At 42.1% G+C, this 23399-nt stretch overlaps 1 protein-coding gene across 5 annotated transcripts in view; it reads left to right on the forward strand.

Moving 5' to 3' along the window:
• SRGAP2 (SLIT-ROBO Rho GTPase activating protein 2) overlaps positions 1-23399 on the forward strand; it is a 209356-nt gene that overhangs the window by 95952 nt on the left and 90005 nt on the right. For all 5 annotated transcript variants that reach the window (XM_045014353.1, XM_045014357.1, XM_045014356.1 and 2 more), the window contains exon 4: positions 5239-5401. In XM_045014353.1, coding sequence (XP_044870288.1) covers positions 5239-5401 — 163 coding nt within the window. The remainder of the gene's footprint in view (positions 1-5238; positions 5402-23399) is intronic.

Genomic DNA, 23399 nt, shown 5'->3' on the forward strand with positions numbered 1-23399 from the left:
TTTTAACTTAGTAAAATATGGCATTGTTTTTCTCTTATGCTGAAAGCTATTATCCTGGGCTGGAATGGGAAAGGGCAGGATGCAGAACTCCTCCTCCTTGTGTGTCCTGGAAGGACAGGTGGCAATGTATGCAAATATAGTCCATATTGGTGTGTGTATATGAGGTGCAGAAATCCTCCTTTCATGGGCAAGATTCTGTTACCAATTAATTCCTCAGTTTATTAAGAAACCAAACCATCATTAACCACACAACAAATGCAGATTTCAGGTTATCTAGGGCAGTACAGTAGGAAGCGCTTGACTTATATAGATTAATACCTAGCAGTTGCAACTTTCTTCAGTACTGCATTGTGATAATTCTATCTGCTGTTGTCTGTCAGCAGTATGTACAGTATAGTACATAAACTACAAAGCCTAATAGTCTCTTAAATAAAATAATCTTTGCGCTCTCACCCTTGGTTTTTTTTTTAAATCAAAGCAGTAGGAGAAAATCACTAGCCCAGAATATCTCCAGCCCCTTTCCTTATACTCCAGACCTTGAAACAATCCAGATCACAAGCTTCAGTCATTTCCTGTGGTATGTTTTTAAGGGTAAGAAACAAACACCCAGATCAGCTGCTTTGAAACTATTTCTTTGTTTAAAACTTATCTTTGTATTGTAGATCCAACCCTTGCTACTATGGGTAGCACAATGGAAGCCTACAGAGGCTTGTTTTAGTATTAATTATGTTTGTTACAGCAGTGCTTAAGGACTGACTGGTATTGGAGCCCCGTTATTCCAGAAACTGTACAAACAGAATAGTAGATTTTTCCTGATTTGACAAGGTTACAATCTAAGTAGACAGGGTAGGGGAATGGGTGTAACACACAAGGAATGTAAAAAATGCAATAGCAGCAAGTTATTTCCAGGTTTGTAGGGTTTTTGTTCGGTTTGGAGTTTTTTGTGTGTGGATAAACTAAATGGAGAGTGAGGGGCAGCAGGGCAGCTGGGCAGGGGAGGAGAGGATAAAAGGGGCAGTTGTGGAGTGAAACTGAAGCGAAGAATGGGAGGGAGGTGGAGGGAGAGGAGTGGAGCGAACAGGCCATCAGCTCATGCTAGAGAAAGTCCAAATCAAAATTGTAGCAAGTTCTCAATGTCCAGAGGTCCCTGCTTTGGCTGCTTTTGCTCCCACTGGCTGGAGTTTCTGACTGGCTCCTTTTTGCACATCTTAGGAATACCAGCGAGAAGTCTGTTTGCCATGGAGAGGTTGCTATCCATCTAATGAAGGATATGCATGGTGTTTGTGGGGACTGAATTTTAGTCTTGCAGAGGAATGGAGTCTGATCTAATTTTACTTGGGTTACTGCTTGACAAACTCTTACATCTCTGGTGTAAAGCCAAAGCTCATCTTGATCTAATAAAAATCACTTTACCAGGATCTCCATATGCACATGTTTAACAGACCAGGTATGTCTATCAAATATTTATATTCAGAAAAAATGGTGCTGTTTTTTGCAGGCGAATGCACTTTGAGTATTGAATAAAAGGTAACCAAATATCCATATATCTATCTGTCCTCTGTCTATTTTGCTGAATACGTAACTGGTGTGTTAATTTTTCTATAACCACAATCTGCCATGTGTTTTTTACCATTCCTCAATGATTTGGCTGTTTTTCTTTTTCCAATGAGAGGTTTCCAGTAGCTGAACAGCTAGTAGCAGATGACAGAAGAACTGTTCATTTCCTTTTATGTGACTATTCCACTAGGAACCCCGAGGAGGATTACCAGCAATCAGTACCCAACAATTTGTGGTATTTGGTAGTAATTTTCATTCCTTGTGAACATTTAATCTTGCTTTAAAACATGAGTGCATTACTTCATTATAAACCCCTATTCAATGATGCGCATGACACACTCACTCACTCACTCTGCAGATTTTGTTCAAAGGCCCAGGTGAGGATGGTGTAGCTGTTACTGTGTTAAAGAAACTGCGGAGTCTGAAATCTGAAGGCTTTTCTTCTCAATCAGAACAGACCCTGTAGTGCTGCTTGATCACCCAAAGAAGGGTAAATTGACAAATGCATTCCAAACCATACTGCTGTACTTTTAGAACAGCCTGTCAGTGAACCAGTGAGATCAGCTCTTTTGCCAAACTTTTCTGTGATCTTTAACACACACAGTCCTATCAAATGCCTTTCTAGTTTTCTGCCTAAAGTTCAGTTGGTTTAATTTTGACACATTGGTAAGAAGAACTTGATATGGATTTTTATCTTTGTTTTAGTAGAGATGAGCTTTTCAGGCAATTTCGCAGCTGTTTGACGCATTCTTGCCGTAGCCTGGCTTTTTAGAATATTTTAAATTTTGTCTTTTCCAAGAATTACACAACGTAGGAAAAAAGAACACATGTAAACAAATGATAAACAGATATAAGGGAAATTAAGTATTCCAGCCAAGCTAACAGGCCTAGTCTCCACCAACCCAAAGCAGTGCTGCAGAATTCCTCAGGTACTGTAGAAAGTCACTGCTTAGCTCTTGGCTTGCATTCTGAAATGTTTCTTAAAACCTTGTACTTAAATTATACAGCTTGTCACTTTTATTGTCTCTGCAGTGAGGCAAGGATGTTGTCCTCCTTATTTTGTTGTGTTGGCACTAAAAATTAGTCTTTTGTTTTCATAACCTCATTCTTTATTGAACAAGGGGAGGGGGAGGTCAGCCATAGAACATGGAGAAAGAAAATTCCAAGATGGGATCATGCTTCTCCCTGATAAATTGTAGAAGTGTGGTTACTCTATTGGTCGCAGTAGGTTTAAATGCAATGTAAGTATGTATAAAAGTATCTCAGGGCTTGGCTACACTTGAAAGTTGCAGTGCTGGTGGAGGCTTTCCAGTGCTGCAATTAGTAACTGTCCACACCTGCAAGGCACATCCAGTGCTGCAACTCCCTGGCTGCAGCGCTGGCTGTACACCTGGTCTGCTTGGGGTATAACGAGTGCAGCGCTGGTGATGCAGCGCTGCTCGTCAAGTGTGGCCACACACCAGCGCTGTTGTTGGCCTCCAGGGTATTAGGAGATATCCCAGAATGCTTTTAACTAAATTACTCTTTGTTTTGTTATGCAGCCTCTCTTTGTTTTGTTGTGAACTCGGAGCTCCTTGGTGCTCCGGAGCACAGGGAGCTGCTTATCTAAAAAACAAACACAGCTCCTGTTTGCTGTGATCAATCTGTACCTGACTGCGAACAATCAAATGAGAAAACCCCCTGCCTGTCTCATTCACAGGGGTTGGGAACATTTTCTGATTTTGCAAGTCAGGAAGCTAACATAGTGTTGGCTCCAAAAATCCATTCTCTCTCTCTCCCCCCGCTCCCTGTCACACTACACACCACCCCACCCCCCTCTTTTGAAAAGCACGTTGCTGCCACTTGAACGCTGGGATAGCTGCCCATAATGCATCACTCCCAACAGCGCTGCAAATGTGGCCACACTGCAGCGCTGGTAGCTGTCAGTGTGGCCACACACCAGCGCTGTCCCTACACAGCTGCACGACCAGCGCTGTAACTCCCAGCGCTGCAACTTTCAAGTGTAGCCAAGCCCTCAGAAATGCATATAGTGGCTGTACCTTCTCTCTCCCAATGGGTGGTTGTTGATTGGAAATAAATCAAACAAACAACCCTTAAGTAATTCTTTATGAAATGACACATGTAGTAAAACAGAATCTTTAAAGGCAGATGCCATACTGACTCTTTGCTTAAACATAAGTATTTGCACAGTGGATAAAGTTAGCCTTTTAGGCTATTTATTCACTTTTTTCAGGAAAACAGCCAAGTGACTTTTTTAAAGCACATTCTCCCCTGACTTATGTCCACATGCAGCCACACTGATTTCATTGTGTGTAAGTCAGGGTAGTTTTCTGACTGATAAAGCCTTGGTTGCGTATTAAGTTAATATCTTTTTAAAATATGTATAAATATTAAATTTATACTGCAAATCATTTCATTTACCAAAATAAAAAGTCATACAATATAGCGTTAAAATAAACCTGATTACCACATCCGAATTCTCATAGGGAGAGATGGGTTAAGAAAATGTTTCAGGGGTTTTTGAGGGTCTTGGTATTTCATTGTATTGGCTTAGAGTAGATCCTTAAGTTTAGACATTTTAGGGAGAAAGGGAGGAGTGTAACTTTGCTGAAGATTCAGCAACAAAAAGTGGGGGGAAAAATGCTTGAAATGCATTTGCTCCTGCTGAAATTGAAGAATATAGGATCTCTTCTCTAGTTTGTAGTTAGAGAAATTGAAGTGGGCTGTAGGACAGAGCAAACACTTGTGTCAGGGATGAGAGGGAGATAATCAAAGAAGCAGCATCTGCTATATCTCAGAATCACTGTAAACCAGGCATCATAACGTTCTGCTCTCTGCTTCTGGAAATAAAGATTCAGTCAGAACATTATTTGTCCAGGTGAGAGGGCAATGACCTGGGAGGTGCTGAATTCTTTGTTTTATTAGGGTAAGTTAAGCAGTAATCATTTACTGTTCTGTGCAACCAGCTTGGCTTTGTTACAGTACTATGAGAGGCTTCAGACTTACTGAATACAGAATTGGTCCAGAAAACATTTTTTTTATTTAAATTTTACTAGTGCAAAAGCTTCATTATATTCAGTGGCTTTTTTATGTTCATGCTAGGGACAGACCTCTGCTAGTTTACTGAACACTTGAAACGTTATTGTTGCTGCTAGGGTTCTTGTACAAGTTACCTGCCCATCCTGGACAGAGGCCTTACTCGTTTTGGAGTGAGAAGCATGTTATAACTGCGTAAGGGCTACTGAAGAGGACCACACCTGTTGAATGTGTCTAAGAAAACTATATCTACATTTGACAGAGGAAATGTTGCTATAATCCGGCTGCTGGCTACCAGCAGCTTTGTTTATAATTTGTGCAGTGGGTAGCATTATTCTGATGCCAGTGTGGGTGGTGCCTAAATGATTGGATATTTGAAATCTGCTTACACTGTAGACAAGAAACAAGTCTATGGATAAAGCTTGCATAGTCCCTCAGTCTGTAGCGCGCTCTCTCTCCCTGTCACAGGTATCAAACTTCCCACACGCCTTTTAGAAGACACGATTCTCAGGAGCTACATATGGTATGTTACAGTAGCTACACTTCTGGCGTGGAACCTATAGAATGTGTGTTCGAGTGAATGATTTAGCCTGCTTGACCTAAAGTCCTGTCCCCCACATTGTTTCCATTTTGCATTCCCTGCAGGAAGGATCAGAATGTCCTGTCTCCAGTCAACTGTTGGAATCTCCTCTTAAACCAGGTGAAGCGAGAGAGCAGGGACCACACAACCCTGAGTGACATCTACCTAAACAATATCATCCCTCGATTTGTCCAAGTCAGTGAAGACTCTGGGCGACTCTTCAAGAAGGTAACAGCATGCTGCAGCACCCATGTTTTCTTTGACCCTGTAGAAAACAAAACTTTAGATGTCTTTTCTACTGTGACTCGCTGACTAGTTGGTTTGCTATCCTGTCTGCAGCTTGCAAATCTGTTTTCATCATACACAACTGTACTCGGACTTCCTGTGATTGTTGTGGCTTGAGGATTCTTCTAAAAGGAATCTCAGTTCTTTAGTTTAATCTGGTGATTGGTATCAATACAAGGGTAATGGAGTATGGTTTAGTGGGTTGTGATATGCACAAGGTCAGACTAGATCAGTGGTTCTCAAATTGGGGGTCGGGATCCCTCAGAGGGTCGCGATGCTATTACATGGGGGGTTGTGAGCTGTCAGCCCCCATCCTAGACCCCACTTTGCATTCAGCATTTATAATAGTGTTAAGTGTTTTTAATTTATAAGGGGGGTTGCACTCAGAGGCCTGCTATGTGAAAGGGGTCACCAGTACAAAAGTTTGAGAATCACTGGACTAGATAATCTGCTGGTCTCTTCTGACCTTATACTTCATGGGCTTGTCTACACAGTAGGTTTGTATGTAACAAGTCAAGGTGTGAATCTGCAGCACACCAGTGGGCTGAGCACAAAATCGCCATGTGCGCAGAGCTACAGGGCAATGAAAGCCTTAGCGCAGGGTTTGTCAGCCTTTCAGAAGTGCTGTGCCGAGTCTTCATTTATTCACTCTAAGGTTTCGCATGCTGTAATACATTTTAATGTTTTTAGAAGGTCTCTTTATATAAGTCTACATACAATAGTTTAGTTATATATTATAAAGTAAATAAGGATTTTAAAATGTTTAAGAAGCTTCATTTAAAATTAAATTAAAATGCAGAGCACCCCCCCCCCCCGGACCGGTGGCCAGGACCCGGGCAGTGTGAGTGCCACTGAAAATCAGCTCGCTTGCCGCAGGTTGCCTACCCCTGCCTTAGTGTGTGGCCTGAGGCCCTGACTAAAGTTCATAGATCCAAAATAGGGCCTGACTCTCCTTTTTGCCTACTGTGATACAGCATGGCCAGAGGGCAGCAGGAGAGTGTTAGAAGGGAGCCTTATTCCCTGTAAGGGAAAGAAAGTTTGCTATAGATTAACTAGAGCACCTGAAGCCAATTAGAGTACCTGCAGTCAGTCACATGATAAAAAACCCTGCTTCAGTCAGTGTGGGAGTTGGAGCAGAAAGGATTGGTATTGGAGCAGAGAACAGTTTGAAGGGAAGCAGAGGAAAGTTTGGAGGAGTGCTGCGGTGGGCTAAGAAGTCCAAGACCCTAGGTAAGGGGCACCTGGCTTGTGCAGAGGGAGGCCAGGAAGCCCCCCCACAAGCTGAAGGGCAGGAGAGGGAAGTAGCCCAGGAGAAGGAACCGCCGGTTCAAGTGGTTCACCACTATCCTCAGGGCCCCTGGGCTGGGACCTGGAGTAGAGGGTGGGCCCAGGTCCTTCCCTCTCCACTCCCCTCCTCAAGGACACTAGTGGGGCAATTAATATTCCAATTCAGGGGCAAGAAATGGCGCCCTGACCCCCCCCCCAAAGAAGAGAGAGCGCGAGACCCATCATAATAGTGCCGGCAATTTGCCACACTATTTAAAACACACATACGAAGAATTACATATACTTTGTTCTAAAACTAATGTTTCAAATCTCTTAACTTCAATAACAAGAATAAGCTGCCAACACTCATGTAGTACAGCCTTCCGATAACGAACCTGTGTCTGCAATGGAGAGATTTCTGTTTAACCTATGTTGGGTTTCCATCTTGCCAAATGATGAAGCAAACCATTTTGAAAATTAGATACCTAACTGTCCTTTTGAAAACCAGAGGAAAAACCGCAGTCATTTTTTAGGAATGACGTCTCTCCAAGTGAGCACTTGGAAATAGGCTTAGGCAGTGGGAGTGAGGGGCTTGTATGTTAAGAATTTATAGTTGTCCAGTTGATGAAACGTGATGTGGAAGATTTGGAAAAACACTTTTTAAAACAATAATGAATTGGTCTCTTTTGAGATTTCATGATTGCACCAGCTGGCTGGTTAACTTACTAAAGCCAGTGCAGGTTTAAAGTGTTTTCTGTCTCATGGGTGTCTCTTGATTCTTGAGTTCTTTCCATTCTAACAAAGTTGGAAGAAAGGGCTGCAAAGTTTGTTGTGGCTAGCTAAAGAATAATTACATAGGCACTCATCCTGTGCAGTAACACTACATGTGGAAATACAGATGAGGACAGTTTTGACAATATTTCCTGGCTGACTTTCATATCTGTCTTTTGCTTTCTGTGGTCCTAATTAGTCTTATGCTAAAATCAGTGACACAAGTTGTGTGTATGTGACTTTAAAATGTAAATCTATTTAGGTGAAATCTTGACAGTAATTGGGGCCTTCATCAGCTTTTCACTGTGGTCTTGACAGCCGCTTGAAATGTCTTAAAAGAATGTGTTCTGTCACTCTGAGCATCCATATGTGCTTTTAACCAGTTAAGAGACCCCATGTGGTGTAGCAAGGTTTAGACGACTATAAAATGCACAGAATTTTGCTATTGTACATAAAACGTTATCCCAAAAAATTCACTTCAAGGGGCAGGGTAACCTTGCATTCTCATGATTGGAAGCAGTGTTCGTTGCTGTATTATGGAAGCTTTTTAGGTAGGGTGGCAGCTGATTTGTGCTGGAATGAAAATGGTAGCAAGTGTTGTGCTCCTTTTGAGTCTGTTTGCTGAGCACTAATGCAATTGCAGCAATATGTAGGAGAATGTAATCTGATGCAGAAAATTTAAGAATATGAATGACATGCTTCAGGCTTATGTTTCCTTGGACTTTTTTAAGGTTTGTGTTCCTCAGGTGCCTCCTAAGTAGAGGTGGTATCATTGTTTTTCAAGTAATGTCACAGCGAGACCTTTTTTTGACCTTTTAAAACTTTTTGGTAATTAAATTACAGTTGATTAGATACTTACATGGGATTATTGAATGCCAGTTCCGCTAATCCTTCTAGAGGATAAGTAATCACTCCTCTTCGGGTTTAACAGGAGTTCTGCAGGAACAGAGTGGCTGAGAAAATGCAAGGCTGAGGAAGTCCCAGGGAAGCTGATAAACTCTATTGTTTATCTAGAAACTGACATTCTCAGTTTCAGCCCTCTCCTCCCCTATACAAACATTTTCTTATCCTGTTCTGTTTTAGTTTGATCAGTGGGATTTGATTTTTATTTTTTGTGTGTGTATTTTAAAAAAAAAATCTTGGCTTGTTTCTCAGACTGAGTGGAAGCGTCTCAGTCTTGTGAAGACGGGAGCCCCTCCATGTCAGAAACTCAAATAGTTTGGATTTAGTAACTAGATCCCAGGCTTACCATGTTGGCTTAGTGCCAGGGCAGGTGTTTGACAGAACCTCTTGTGTTTTATGCTCTGTTGCTAGAAAGGAAACTTGCATCCCAGCCCTATCCAGGGAACCTCGCTCCTGAGCAAAATGGCAAACGTTAAATGGAAAGAATTTGACTGAACTCAGAACCACTGGGTATTGCACTCTTTTTTTTTTTTTTTTTTTTTTTGGAGCCATTCAGCTTCTTGAGCCACAATCAATCTGTCAAGTGTGAACTAGCACAACTGCTGATAAAGGCTGGAAAAATAGAAGTACTCAAGCAGAGTTAAGTGGGCTGTAGAATCTCTTCTCTGCTCAACAGTTAAATGCAGAGTCATGGAGTTCAACTGCACTCTCATGGGTTTTAAGATATTACATTTTGTATAACTAATAGTACTTAGCATCTATATAATGCAGTGTGTGTTCAAAGAGCTGCACAAACTACTAATGAACTTTCAGAACAAACCTGTTCAGTAGGCAAGCAAGTAATAGTAAACCCAGTAATATTCCTTTCGCTGAGTCACACAGCAAGTTACTGTCAGAGCCAGGAGGCTTTCTTTACTCTCAGCTGTGTGGTCCATTCCTCCAGATCATGCTAGTTTCTGGTTTCTAGACCTTTGGAGGGACAGAAAGGTACTGAGTGCGTTTATAGTTCTAACCCAGTTTTAGGTGGGATGCTGTCTGAATCCCTACATAGTTGCATATTCTGTATATAGATGGATATAAAGGTGTTCTTGAAAGTGACATGTGCCTGTCTTCCAGAATTGTGCATTAACTGAATGGAGGCTCGTTAGCTAGTGCCCCCCCCCATCCATTGAAAGGGAATCATAGAGTAGGACTGGAAGCAAGGAATGAAGGGACCTTGAGCAGTCATGTAGTTCAGCTCCTTGTGCCACAGCAGGATCAAATAAACCAAGACCAGCACTGACTGGTTTGTCTACCTGTTCTTAAGTCTCCAGTGACAGGGATTCCACAACCTTCCTTGGAAGCTTATGCCCGTGTTTAACTATTCTAATAGTTAGAAAGTTTTTTCCCTTGTTTCTAACCTAAATCTCCCTTACTACAGATTAAGCCCATTAGTACTTGTCCTATCTTCAGTGGATATGGTGAATAATTGATCATCATCTTCTCTTTAACAGCCCTTAACATATTTGAAGACTGTTAGCAGGTGCGTCTTCTCCCCCCCAGCTTTTTTTCTCAAGACTAACCTTGCCCAGTTGTTTGCTTTCTCCACCCAGGAGAAAGATGTCTTCGGAACTATGGCTGCGCAAGGTTGCCAGCACCTGCAGCCTTGCTTATGTCCAAGAGAAGAATCATCGCTTCTCCTATAGGAAAGCATCTTTGTCCAGCTGAAAAGATTTCATGAAGTAAGAAATAATTTAGAAATGCTGCAAATGGAGTTAGTCCTCCCTATCTATAAAGTGTGTGTGAGAGAGATGAAAAATATAGACTGAGAGCTATACCAAATTTGTAAACTTCATTTTGTGCACTCGCATCTTGCTGCTCTTTGTGGACATATTGTAATGTTGTCTCTTCCGTATCTTGAGCATGTGAAAACACAAATTTTTACATGTTTTGTCCAGGAAAATCAGGTGGAAAATACCCATTTTTCTTAGTTCTTTTGAAAGAGAGAATTCAGTTAATGGTAGCAAATGTTTGGCCTATGGCTAGCTGTGGAGAGATTTATGCCCAGGAATGATCCAGTGGGTTGTAACTCCTGCAGTGGAATGTAGAGAGGGATGTGATATGGGTTGTCCTAATCTGTTTAAGATAGAAGTAATGGAATTTGGAGCCATGACACTACAATAAGGGTTTAGACAGAATTTGGGAGACTATCTCTGATTTAGGGCTTTATAACTTATAGCCAGCGCTTAGGGTTGTATGCAGAAATAAACAGGCATAGAGCAAGTACAGCCTGCTGTGGTAATCTAGCCTTGAGGCTACAAAGGCCTGGATGGCTGTGGTAAGGTCCATGGAAGAGAGAAACAGTCACAACGGCTGGCCCAACCATAGAAGGAAAAAAGTCATACTATCACAGCTGTTGTCTGTGAACCCTGAAGCAGCAATGGATCCCATATGGAAGGATCCAATCTTGCTGTGGAATAGAGCAACTGACATTTTTGGAAATGTGGATTTTGTCTCCAGCTGCTGGAAGTGGGTGTTATAACCCTTTGGCAAAAAATCTACAAGCAGAGACACATCCTACTGTGTTGCCCTCAAAGACCCTCTGTTACAAAAGGAAAGTGTTACAAGAAGGATGCAGCATTGCTAGCTGTCAAATCCTGTAACAAACCCTGTTGACTACTCTGTCCCCATATCTACTTTAGCGACACCATCGGAGGACCCTACCACACCATCAGGGGCTCATTCACCTTCGCATCTCCTAATGTGATATGTCATCATGTGCCAGTAATGCCTGTCTGCCATGTATATTGGCCAAACTGGACAGTCTCTATGTAAAAGAATAAATGGACAGAAATCAGACATCAGGAATGGTAACATACAAAAGCCAGTAGGAGAACACTTCAGTCTCCCTGGACATTCTATAACACATTTAAAAGTAGCCATTCTTCAACAAATAAAACCTTCAAAAACAGACTTCAAAGAGAAACTGCAGAGCTACAATTCACTTGCAAATTTAACACCATTAATTTGGGCTTGAATTAGGGACTGGGAGTGGCTGGCTCACTACAAAATCAATTTTCCCTCTCTTGGTACTGACACCTCCTCATCAATTGTTAGGGTGACCAGATGTCCTGATTTTATAGGGATGAACAGTCCCTATATTTGGGGCTTTGTTTTATATAGGTGCCTATTACCCCCCACACCCTGTCCCAATTTGTTTTACTTGCTGTCTGGTCACTCTATCAATTATTGAGAGTGGACCACATCCACCCTGACTGAATTGGCCTTGTTAACACTGGTTCTCCACTTGTAAAGTAACTCCCTTCTCCATGTGTCAGTATATTTATGCCTGCATCTGTAATTTTCACTCCATGCATCTGAAGTTTTTTACTCACGAAAGCATATGCCCAAATAAATCTGTTAGTTTTTAAGGTACCACCGGACTCCTCATTGATTTCGTGGATACAAACTTACACGGCTACCCCTCTGATACTAAACACTAGCATGTTTTTCTTTAATATCAATTTATTTCTGAAATCCCAGTAGTGATTATACTTGAGTTGCATGTAGCTTTTCAGATGGCTGCTGTTTTTAGCCTGCAGTGTTAGGCTTTTCTGTGCCCTAGGAGGACTGCGTGGTCTGGCTCTAGCTAATTAAGTTTTTCTCTCCATATCTTATAATGAAGAGATCCCTTTTCAGGGCTGTGATATGATGTGAAGGGCCTTATTTGTTGGAGAACTAGATGGAAATTTGCCAACCACTTCAAAGGTATCTCTGCTGATAAGGGGAGTCAGATTTACTGCCAAAGCCAACATTCGAGTGGTGTCAGACACTCAATGTATTGCTATGGTTTCTCACTGGCTGCCAGTCCTGTTTGCTGCTGCACTGAGGCTTCCCCATACAATGTTTAAACACTGAGTACCAGGGTGTTGCATCTGTGTGCAATGAGGGTAGTCTTGGACACGGATGCAACCAGCAAAAAGCAAGGGAAGCAAAGGATTTAAAAACCAAAGGAAGCAAAATTTCTCTTGCTTTGAGAAAAGGTTGTAAAATCTGAGCACTTCTAGAGGAAGAGCTGGCCAGATATACTCTGCACAGGTCGCTTCAGTGCCACCTCTTTTGGGCAGCTAGCTTGAAAGTGCTCCAGGTTTCCATACTCAGCCTCCACGCTTGCAACCCAGCCAGTCCGATGATGGAGACTGCTCAGTGATACTCAGGCTTCTCCTCCACAAGGCATGCGACTTTGGAGAGTGAAGAGCAGAAAGAATAAAGGAAAGACTGGGCAAATGACCAGGTGTAGGGAGTTTGTGAAAGTCCCAGCTTGGGTGGAGAGTAGCAAGAAAGACTTAAGAAATCCTGGTGGGAAAGGCTCATTGAGGATTCCGGTGTTGAATTGATAGGTTGTTGAAATGGATAGGGAAGGGAAAATATTCAGTATCTCTTCTTTGGGTTTTTTTAATTGACAGGAAAACAAAATTGGACAACTTGTGCACATGTGTGCGAGAGAGAGAGCAGGCGAGCTAGCTCTGTGCAGCATGAAAGCTTCTCTCTCACTTAAAAAAAGTTGGTCCAATAAGATATTTCCTCACCCACTTTGTGTCTCTAATATCCTGGGAGCGACACAGTTACACTGCATACATGAAAACAAAAGTAGCTCAGCAAATTCAGATTTTTCAGGGGCTCTTAATTTTCTGCAGTAAGGAAATCAATAAGGGCCAGATGCACAGCTGGTGTAACATTGACTTCAATGGAGCGAGGCCAACTTAGAAAAGCTGAGGGTCCGTCTTTTTAAATGTGTAATGCACTGAGTGGTTTAACCATACCATTTTACGTCCACGTGGTGCATTTTGGTCCTCTGCTATATATTTTGGAGAGATTCACTGAACATTGCACTGCTTCAGTGCCCTTTTTATCTTAGGGCGTCTCTGCATGGTCCTGCTGTGCAGACTGCTGGGTGAGAGTTGCGGCATGCACTGAAGTGTTGTGCTGTAACTTCCCCGTGTAGGCCCTGCTAGTGTGAACTAAAAGGTACCTAGTTTGTGATAACTTAGTCCCGTTTTAAATAAGCCTGTGATAAGGTGGACTCGGCACCTTTTATTTCGCACTAGCAGGGTCTATACAGGGCGGCTGAAGTGCAGCAGGTTAGTGCTCTGCAACTCAAACACTGTAGCCCACACTATGGGGCTGTGTGGATAAGCCCTTTGTTTCATGTTATAGCAGAAGAGACCACAAGCTGAAAAATTCAGCCAGAGACTATTTTGAGTTGAGGGAAAATTATGTTGTAAATAATAGAAAGGAGCCTGACCCTGCAGCCATTACTCATTTGACTTAGTCCATTGACTTCAGTAGGAATCTGACCCCCTTGACTTTATCGGGACTACTTGCGTGAGTAAGGGTGGTAGCAGCCGTCTCAAAGCTGTATATGCAGTTTTTATAAGAAAAATAACAGGATCTGTAAGAGAATAGCTGACCATTCTCTGTGAATAAACCAAACCAAGTGGAAATTCTAGATCCTATCTGGCCATAGTAGCAACAAATTGGTACCTCTAGGGAGTGAGTTAAATTGTTTCTATTCTTCCCATAATTAATGATGTAGCCCTGTGTTCAGAAACCATAGGGCTCAGATACACGAGTCTCAGTGCAAGCCTGCATTTCCATTCTGATCTTCTCACTGCCTGTCTTGGGAGAATGTATGGCTTTGATGTTAGGTTCCATTCTTGTGCAGACTCCTTTTGATTCTCTCTATCTTTGTAGGAAGCACTCCTTTGATTACTCCACACTTATCCTTGTTGAGCATGGCCTTTAAAAAAAAAAATTTTTTTTACGCTCTTTTCCATTTGAGTTGGTTCTCTTCCCCCCACCCCATTCTCTTTATCTCTTAGCTGACCCTTGGTTTTTACATGGACCCTTGATTTCTCTGCATGGTGTAAGCTTTATATTTCTGGTGTGGTTATCAGATTCTTCCCCCCACTGATGACTCTCTAGTGGGGTCCCTTGATGATATTTATACGTGCACTTTTGAGAAGAAGCCTTTTCGGCTTGGTCTCTTTAATCCCTAGTTCTCTGCTCCTTGTTTGATGTCGTCCCTCGAAGCAAACTGATCTCTTGTGTTTAAGGAAAACCCCTTTTTTATAGAATACAGAAGTCTTCGTTTTTATCCAGTCCCTGGACATATTTTTCTCTAGTACATCCAGCTGACTGGCTTTCTATAACAAAAACATCAAGTTATTGAATGTTTGTGTAGCTGTTTCTTGATGCCATAACTTGCTTCACACTCAAGTGGATGATCGGGTAAGTAATCAGCAGAGATGGAAGCAAAATGTTACAGTGGTGTTGGGAATGTATCTCGGTGAGGAAGCAAAGTTAATCTAGTCAGCTGCCTGCTTCAGCACCCTCTTCCTTCATTGGAGGCTTGCAGGATACAATCTGTCTCTTCCCATGACCTTATTTCCTGATGCTCATGTAGAGGCCGAATTACCCTTTTAAAATCATACACCAGTGTTTTACAGTACAAGCACAAAACATGACATTATCAGTGCAGCCCTTTCCACTGCATCACACTCGAGCAACCTGTCTTCACTTTCAAGGTTCTTCATGGCCTATCCCCAGTGTAACTATCAACTGTCATATGTGATTGAGATGTTGACTCCCACCTCTGATCCGCTGATACCATCCTTCATTGCCCTCTTGTTTTAAATTTTCAAACAAGCACTTATGCGCTTTCTCCTGTGCTGCCCCTCACACTTGGAAGAAGCTCCCCATAAACATCTGCAAAGCTACATCATTCTCCTCCTCCAATTATTTCCTTAACTCATTTGCCATGATGCCTAGAAAAAACGTAACAATTGGGCTACTGGTGTACTGAGACCACTGCTTATCATTCTGTCCAACATTCTTAGTTTCTTGTGCTTCCCTGCCTGCATCCACCTCTTGTCTCTGGTCTTACATGTAGATTATAAGATCTTTGGGGTGGGTATCATCTTGTTCTGTTTGTATAGCACTTACCACAATGAGATCCTGAACAATGACTGGGGGTTCCTATGTACTGCAGTACAAATAATTTAAACTATAGTCTCTTGGATCATTATTCTAGTTTGACACCACCTAGCAATAATTCTGCCTGCAGGATTCTCTGGACTGTTCTCTAGAGAGAACATTTTCAGAACTTGTGTTCTGGACTCTCCTGTTGTTGTACTGTTCTTTTATCCAGCATTGCTTTTGAGAGACCACACTTCTGCTATGATTTTACTTTTAAGTTGACTTCCATTCTTGTTGGAAAAGTTTTATCATAGCAGACAATGGCCCTATCAATGAGTGCTTCAGCTGCATCCCACACCATTATGCAGGAAGCCAATTTGAGATGCGCACAGGATTTAACTATCACCATCTTTGTGTGGTTTAAATCTCTTTCAACTGAGCTTATACCAAGATACCAGTGGCAATCCGGCCCCAATTATAGACTGTTAGAATGTCACAGCTTCCTGCAAATCTTCTTTCAGGAATACGGGATTCCTTGTCTACTTCCCTGTAGTGCTTGAGTGATTTGATCATGAAAGGGGCTCTGTCCATGTGGTGCACTGTATTTTATGTGAAATGACAGTCCACAGTGAGAACTGGTCAGAATTCTGGTAATCTATGAAGCAATATTACACCATTAATTTTTTTAAAGGGGCACTTGCTCAAGACCTGACAGACATTAAAATTGTGCTGTTGCTAAAATCTTATGGGAGCCACTGGGAAAACAATAAATATTTTTTAAATCTTGCACTCACAGATAATTTGCTTGATTTCTTATTTAATTTAAGAATAATAGCAAAACCATCAGATCCTTCTGAAGCTAGGTCTCCACACCCTTCAATCCAACTCACATACTCTATCTATATCTGTCTATTGAAACTGTCACTAAGGTGTGTGTGTGGGGGGGGGGGGAGATACATCCATTACGTGTTCACTACTACACTTCCACGTTTTGCCACAGAATCACCTTCTGCCTTAGTCTTTCATGTTACTTCTGTTACTAATGATGCTGTTGAATGGAACAGGCAGGAAAATAAATCATGTTGCTTTCTGTTACCATAAATACAGTTGTGGTGTGGTAATCTCCATATTTGTCAAATGAGAGAGGACAAAAAACTGTAGAGGAAAAATCTTACTGTCCTAATGGTAATAGTTCATACCCATGAGAGTAATTTCTGCTGAAGCAGTATGTGATTATTGAATTGTTTAACCCTCTCCCCATATTTCCAAGGGCAAAGTTCTGTTCTGAAGTGAAATGAGTTCTGAACAGTCATTTATCTCTCATTAGTGGAGTTATATATCTCCTACCCTACTTATTTTTCTTAGAAGAAACTGCATTGATGGAAATTTGTATGTGTTGGCATTATCAAAGTTAGCAGTACATCTCCACTCCTGGGCAAGAGATGAAAATGTTTTTTCTAAACAGTGATCACTGACGTGCTGTTCATGCTCCATACCAAGTAAAATATAACGACATGGTCAGAGTCCATTGCCTCAAGTGAAGCACTGCAGCGCTCAAGGCTATAGTTAAAATATTTGTGTTAGCTCTGTTTCAGGCTGCAAATGCAATTCCTGTCTGTGGCATGGGCAGTGAATGTGCTGCAGTCGGCCCTTTTCAGAGTGTGCAAAATGAGTCTATTACTGTGACACTTTCTTTCTCTTTCCCTGTATTCATATTTGAAGCCTGTGTTGTTCCTTATTATAGCAATATGCCTCTCTTTATCTAGCCTTTTGTACATCCGCTTGGATTCAGGTCAGCTAGAGACTGGCTGACAGCATCTCTTAGCCTCCAGGTCAGTCATCCAGCTGCGATGCCTCTAGTCAGCCATGTCAAGAGAGATTTCTCATAGCAATTTGAGAGAGGACATCGAAGAGAGTAGGTAGGCCAGAGCTATCATATGCTGCAAGAAGATTGCATAAGCAGGATTACAGGACTTCACAGGCTGCTGGTGGGGCTTGCCACCCTCTGAAACCCTTTTCGCATCTCACTCAGTTGATAGGTGACTCTGTGTAACTGGCTTCACAATAAGAGCAAGTGCTCTCAGCCATGAAATTGTTTGATTTATAGGGGGCTGGGAATCTAAAGCCTGAGACTTGATAGCCCACTGCTGAAGACAGCAAAAAAGGAGCAAATAGGAGCTATTTGGAAACCAAATTTATGATCTAAAGAATGTAAGTGGCAATGTTATGATATGGCATTGCTGCAACCTATTATGGTTGTGAATGGCTTTTTCACAGCCCAGTGTTTTTGCCAAGTAGGATAAATTCCTCCTTGCTAACATAACAGTCAAATGAAGACTGTATCAATCACTAGTGCAGCAGGTGGGGAGACCCCTACGGAGGTAAAGAATGAACTATTGCACGAATTATGCAATTATATTGGACCACTGTGAAGTTATATCATAGAATCATAGAAAGTTAGAATATCAGGGTTGGAAGGGACCTCAGGAGATCATCTGGTCCAACCCCCTGCTCAAAGCAGGACCAATCCCCAGACAGAATTTTACCCCAGTTCCCTAAATGGCCCCCTCAAGGATTGAACTCACAACCCTGGGTTTAGCAGGCCAATGCTCAAACCACTGAGCTCTATCCCTCCCCAAATATAATATTTTTACACCCCCCCCCCAGCTTGGTTATCCCCATCATGTGGGGCATATATTTCATCAAGTAGCTTGATGTCCTAGATTTTTTTTTGTCTCTAAACCAGGGAGAATATTAATGCAACAACAGGAACAGCAGGAAAAAACGTTAGGAGATCTTGTTATACAGGGCCTTGTGATAATAAGTAAACAGACCGTACATAAAAATGGTGAAGAATGGAGTTATATAAAACATGCACAGGCATAGTCTATAGATCACATGCATGCAGCATTTCCTAAGAATAGACCTGTCAGAAACAGACCCCTAAACGACAAGTAACAAAATAGCCTAGGCTCTAACATGACCAGTATAATGTGTTACAGGCAATGAGTAAAGCTTTCAAAAGTGCCTAAGTCACCTAAGGCACTTCTGAAAAATTTTACCCAGCATGCCTTGTCTGCATTAGACTTTTGAAATAGTGTTAGCTAACATTCCACCTTCACATCTTAGTCTAGACAAGGTCTTGAGAATCCAAGATAAAAAAATTATTAGACTTCTAGAGCTTTAATAACTAAGGCTATGTTTATGCCACGGAGGTCATGGATTTCCACGGAGGTCATGGATGCCATGGAATCCGTGACTTCTAGAGACCTCCATAACATTCTCTGTTTCAGCCCCTGGGTCTGCGGGACTCTGGAGCTGGCAGCGAGTGGGGCCCGGGCAGGGTTCCAGCGACAGGTGACACTCCTGAGGGGCCCTCCTCAAGGTTCTAGTGGTGGGCAGCCTCGCACAGGGGGAGCGGGGACACCTTGGGTGAGCGGCTGGGGGCGTGTCCTGTTTTCTCTCTGGGGAAATGTGGTCTCCCTGCAGCTTCTAGCTGCCGCGGGCGAAGTGGGAACCCCACAGCTCCCAGCCATCACAGTGGTGGGGGAAATCATGGAGCTGCAGCAGCAGCAAATGTCACACACAGGTCACGGATTCTGTGAATTTTTGTTTATTGCCCCTGACCTGTCTGTGACTTTTACTTAAAAATAGCCTTAAATCTTAGCCTTAATGATAACTGAAAAGAGATCACCAAGCTGTTTTTGGTTTGTTTTTTTCACTCTCCATTTTTAAGTATTTTGCTTAAGTTGAAGTGCTTGGTTTCTGCAGTTTTTTTAATACTACCCTCGTCTATTTTTCACTTTAATGAGGAGAAAGATGGTCTTGTAATTAAGGAACAGGTTTTAGAGACCACAGACTTAGGTTCTAGTCTCAGCTCTGCCACTGGCTGCTGTGATTTCAGGCGGTGGAGTAGAATCATCTGTCTTAGGTAATACAGTGATAGGTGGACATAAAAAACACTGAGTATCTTCCACATAAACCCTTAGCAGTATGGACTTCATAGGATGGTTATTTTGAATCCAAGAAACTGTCTTGCTGTCAGATTGTAACCATGTTGAAAAAGTATGTTACATTCAGGGCATAAAATGTTGACAGCATTCTTTAACTCTTATTTACCACCACCCGAAATATTTTGAAGGTCTGGTTGTAATGTTCAGTGGAATGCAGAACAGCCAAGTAAGCATGCCATAGATCCCCAAAATGTCTTGATTAGATTAAATGGGGGCTGGGAGATGGAACAAAGAGAGCCCTGAAGCTGGTGCAGCATTCTGAGAATGAATGTTCTAGTTAAGTGTGGCAGCGACCTACAGGTTGCCCATGGTTCAGACACAGCCCCTTGTAACAAAAGGGGTGTGTGTGTGTGTGTGTGCGCACTTGTGGCAGCTCTCGGGGCTTACTTGTCCTGGGCTGAAAAGGATGTTTGAGATGGGCAGCTTGAAAGGAAAATGCCAATGTTGCGAGTCAAGAATGCTGATGAGTCGCTCTTCTAATTTTGCTGAGTTTTTTTTTTTTCTGGTGGGTACTGGTCATCATTTCCCTAGTACAAAGAGTGTGGGGGTGGCTTTTTTGTGCCCAGTCCCTTTTTCCTTCACATCCTCTCAGCAACGCATATCTTTGCAGCTATACAGCTGAACCTATTGTGCTTGGCACCCCTTCTTCCCACTTTCCCAGCCCCCAAGTGTTCGGTGTACTTTTCATATAATGCCCTTTTCCAGGAAGAATGTAAATGCAATTTGCTGAACTAGATGACCTCCCAGGTCAAGAAGACGGAAGGAACTCATTGTTTCTTGAATGTTGAAAAACACAGAATCTACCTGAAATGTCACTAAGCTAATTAGAGGGTGACGCATGCGCTCTTGTTGGAGCTATTATTACAATTGGGCCTAAATAACCTAATGAGTTTTTAATTTCTGATTAAATTTTAGATAAGGCTTCCTATAAGATTAGTTACAACTTCAGGCTTTTAAAACTGCAAACATGGATTTAACTTGAAACCTTTCCCTCCCATCCCCATCTCAGACTCTGTAGTCATAAATATATTTGACCCCTGCACATCTGACTTTCTCTTTTCTTTTGAGGTGTGAGTATGGATTTTCAGCTTGATGGCTCTGATCACAAGGCTGCTGCACAACGGGATATCATATTAGAAATTCTCTTATGCTTTGCTTTCTACTGCAGGCATTGCTTTGTCCTTGGCTAATTTGATATTAAATGCCTTCTTCTTTCAGCTGTCTTGCTTTTTTTCCATCATGAAAGTAAATGTTCATTCATCAGAAATGGCAACAGTATCACCTCCTAACCTGTGAATTCAAACACCCAAGGCTGAAGGCATGTCTCTGTTTCCTGGTATGGGCTCAATAATGGGGTAACTGGGAGAAATTATATGGCTAGTGTTAGACAGGAGGATCAGCCTAGATGATTTTATGGTCTCTTCTGGCCTTCAGATCTGTGAATTGTCTTCTTGACTGTGTCCATTTTGGGCCACCATTTTGGGCCAGGTAAACCATTTCCTCTGTTGGTTACAAGAGATTTGTTTCTGCCCACTCTGCTAATATTCAGCATCACGGATACATTCTCTCCACAATGAGCTCTATGCTTAAATCTGTGCACAGGTATATTCCCTGCTCTTTGCACCATATACAAGTACTGTACATGCATACACAGCATCTCACCCCAAAGGCTCCCAAGACACTATTAAAATTAACAGTCAATTCACCCACCACTGAGAGGGAGCCAGCTCTGGGAAGGCAAATGGCAGCTGTTTAATAATACATAGGAAGTGAAGACCTAGCCAACTGGAAATGCATTCTGCCTCCCTAAACTTTCCCTCTAATTACCCAGGTTGCAAGTTGGACAACTGCCTCTATTCCTCTGAAAAGTGCCATGGGATCTTTGAATAACCACAAGTGATCAGAACTAAGTCTCATCTGGAAGAAGGCACCTCCAATAGTACAGCACTTACTAACATTATGCTGGAGCATTTCTTCAGTACTGGAAAGGAAGAGCACCTTCTATTGAATTGCCAATACCATGTTCTGTAACACCTGGCCCTCTCTTGCAGGGAGGGAAAGGAAGGGGACGGAGGATCTCATCACTAGCTTTCTGCCTGCTTACAGGTGATGCCTGAAGATATCAACAACTGGAGAGACTGAACTTTCACCGATCTTTTTATCTGTATCCCTGCATCACGTTCAGGAGGTGCCTTGAATTAGCGAAGCATCTCAGCTGGCATCATCAGTCTGTCTGTGTGGTGAGATTTGGATCAGTGGTCTCTGATCTAGAAGAACTTTCAGTTGCTAGACCCTAGAATGCCAGTAATGTTCTCTCTGCTTCAGGTCTCTCATCTTTTAAAGTCATTCACTCAGTGATTTTTTTGCCATTGCCTGAGGCATTTCCTTTCATCCTTGCCTTGCTGTGACTGCTCTACTTCCTGTAATACATTCCCCTCCCCCCCCCCCCCCTCCGCTTCACTAGTACAGCCAGCTTCTAGGTCAACTCTTTCAAGTCCCCTTCCCATAGCCTTATGCAGTGGAAATTGTACTGAGAGTAGCATTACATTAGCATTGCCACATTCTACAGCCCTTGAAATGATTCTTGTTTTCACAACACTGATTTTTCTTATCTTCATTTCCATGTAACTAGTTCCAATCCAGTAAGTGTGCCGTTTATTCCTTCAGAGCTCATTCGCGGGGCTAGAATTTTGTTTGCTCTTTTGCAGTGATTCTCAAACTTTTGTACTGGTGACCCCTTTCACAAAGCAAGCCTCTGAGCGTGACTCCCATTATAAATTAAGAACACATTTTTATGTATTTAACACCATTATAAACGCTGGAAGCAAAGTGGGGTTTGGGGTGGAGGCTGACAGTTCGCGACCCCCTATGTAATTACCTCACAACCCCCTGAGGGGTCCCGACCCCCAGTTTGAAAACCCCTGTTCTTCTGTTCCTTCACCCTGAACTTGCATCCCCTGATCCGCCGTGCTTGAGAGCCAGAGCTCCAGCCTGATCTGCAAGATCCACACTGCTATTTTTAGCATGTTAGCTTGAACCCTGCTAGTGCAAGTCTGCCTGCCTGACCTGGGATGCTCGCTCCACCTTGGTGGCTTCTACCTCTTCTTAATTAGTTGCTGCTTCAACAATTTGTCCAATGAATGAGCCGTTTTCTTCAATAAATAAATAAACAATGAGAGGAATTGGATGAAAGGAAGATGGCTGGGCAAGTTAAGGCAATTTAACCAACACACTGGTGGTAAAGCTCTTTCAGTGTGAAAAGATCAGTGTTTAGGGCACTTAAAACAGAACCAGCCATTCGGTTTCATTAATCATCCTTAAGATTAAAAAGAAGGCAGTCATAAAATCCTTATGAGCATATAGCTGCAGAGATGGCAGCATCTCCAGCTTTCCTTGGCTCCTAGTGATTTTGAAGGAATGTCGGGAATATTATTGCACAATGCCTTGGGGACTGCAAATCATTGATCCTTCTTTTTTCTTCTTCTTTCAATTACAAGTCTAGCAGTCAAAAAGCAGAATACTTGTCCTTTGTCATGGCTCTAGCTTGGTTTATTTTCTTAGCAGTCCATCTGGCCACCCAAGGATGGGGTTGGGGTGGTGAGACTGGAACACATGAAAATTCAAACCATCTGAACTCAGGTTTCAGATGGCTCTGCTTATTTTGGTTTAAGAATATTTTTATTAGGGTCACAAGTAAATAATGTAAATTATTTTCATGTAAGTACATTATATGCCAAGACACGGATTAGGTCACAGGGGTCATAGTGAGAACATTTAAAAGTTTACATATGTCAAAATGAAGGAATGGAACAAAATAGTAATAATAAATAGTTAGATTTAAGCAACAGGAGAAGTTTGATGCAGTAGATGGCCTCTAAACCTGCTTCTTTTTCAGAAAAAGTCTTCCTCTAGGATTTTCATATGGTATTAATCACTATAGTATCTATAGCAAAAGACTGTGTCCAAGTACTTTGTCATTTTAATACCTAAAACTTTCCTAAACTTGGCACATAATCTGTGTGATCTAAGTG

This window comes from Mauremys mutica, chromosome 4 (genome assembly GCF_020497125.1).
Source record: "Mauremys mutica isolate MM-2020 ecotype Southern chromosome 4, ASM2049712v1, whole genome shotgun sequence".
Taxonomy (NCBI): domain Eukaryota; kingdom Metazoa; phylum Chordata; order Testudines; family Geoemydidae; genus Mauremys; species Mauremys mutica.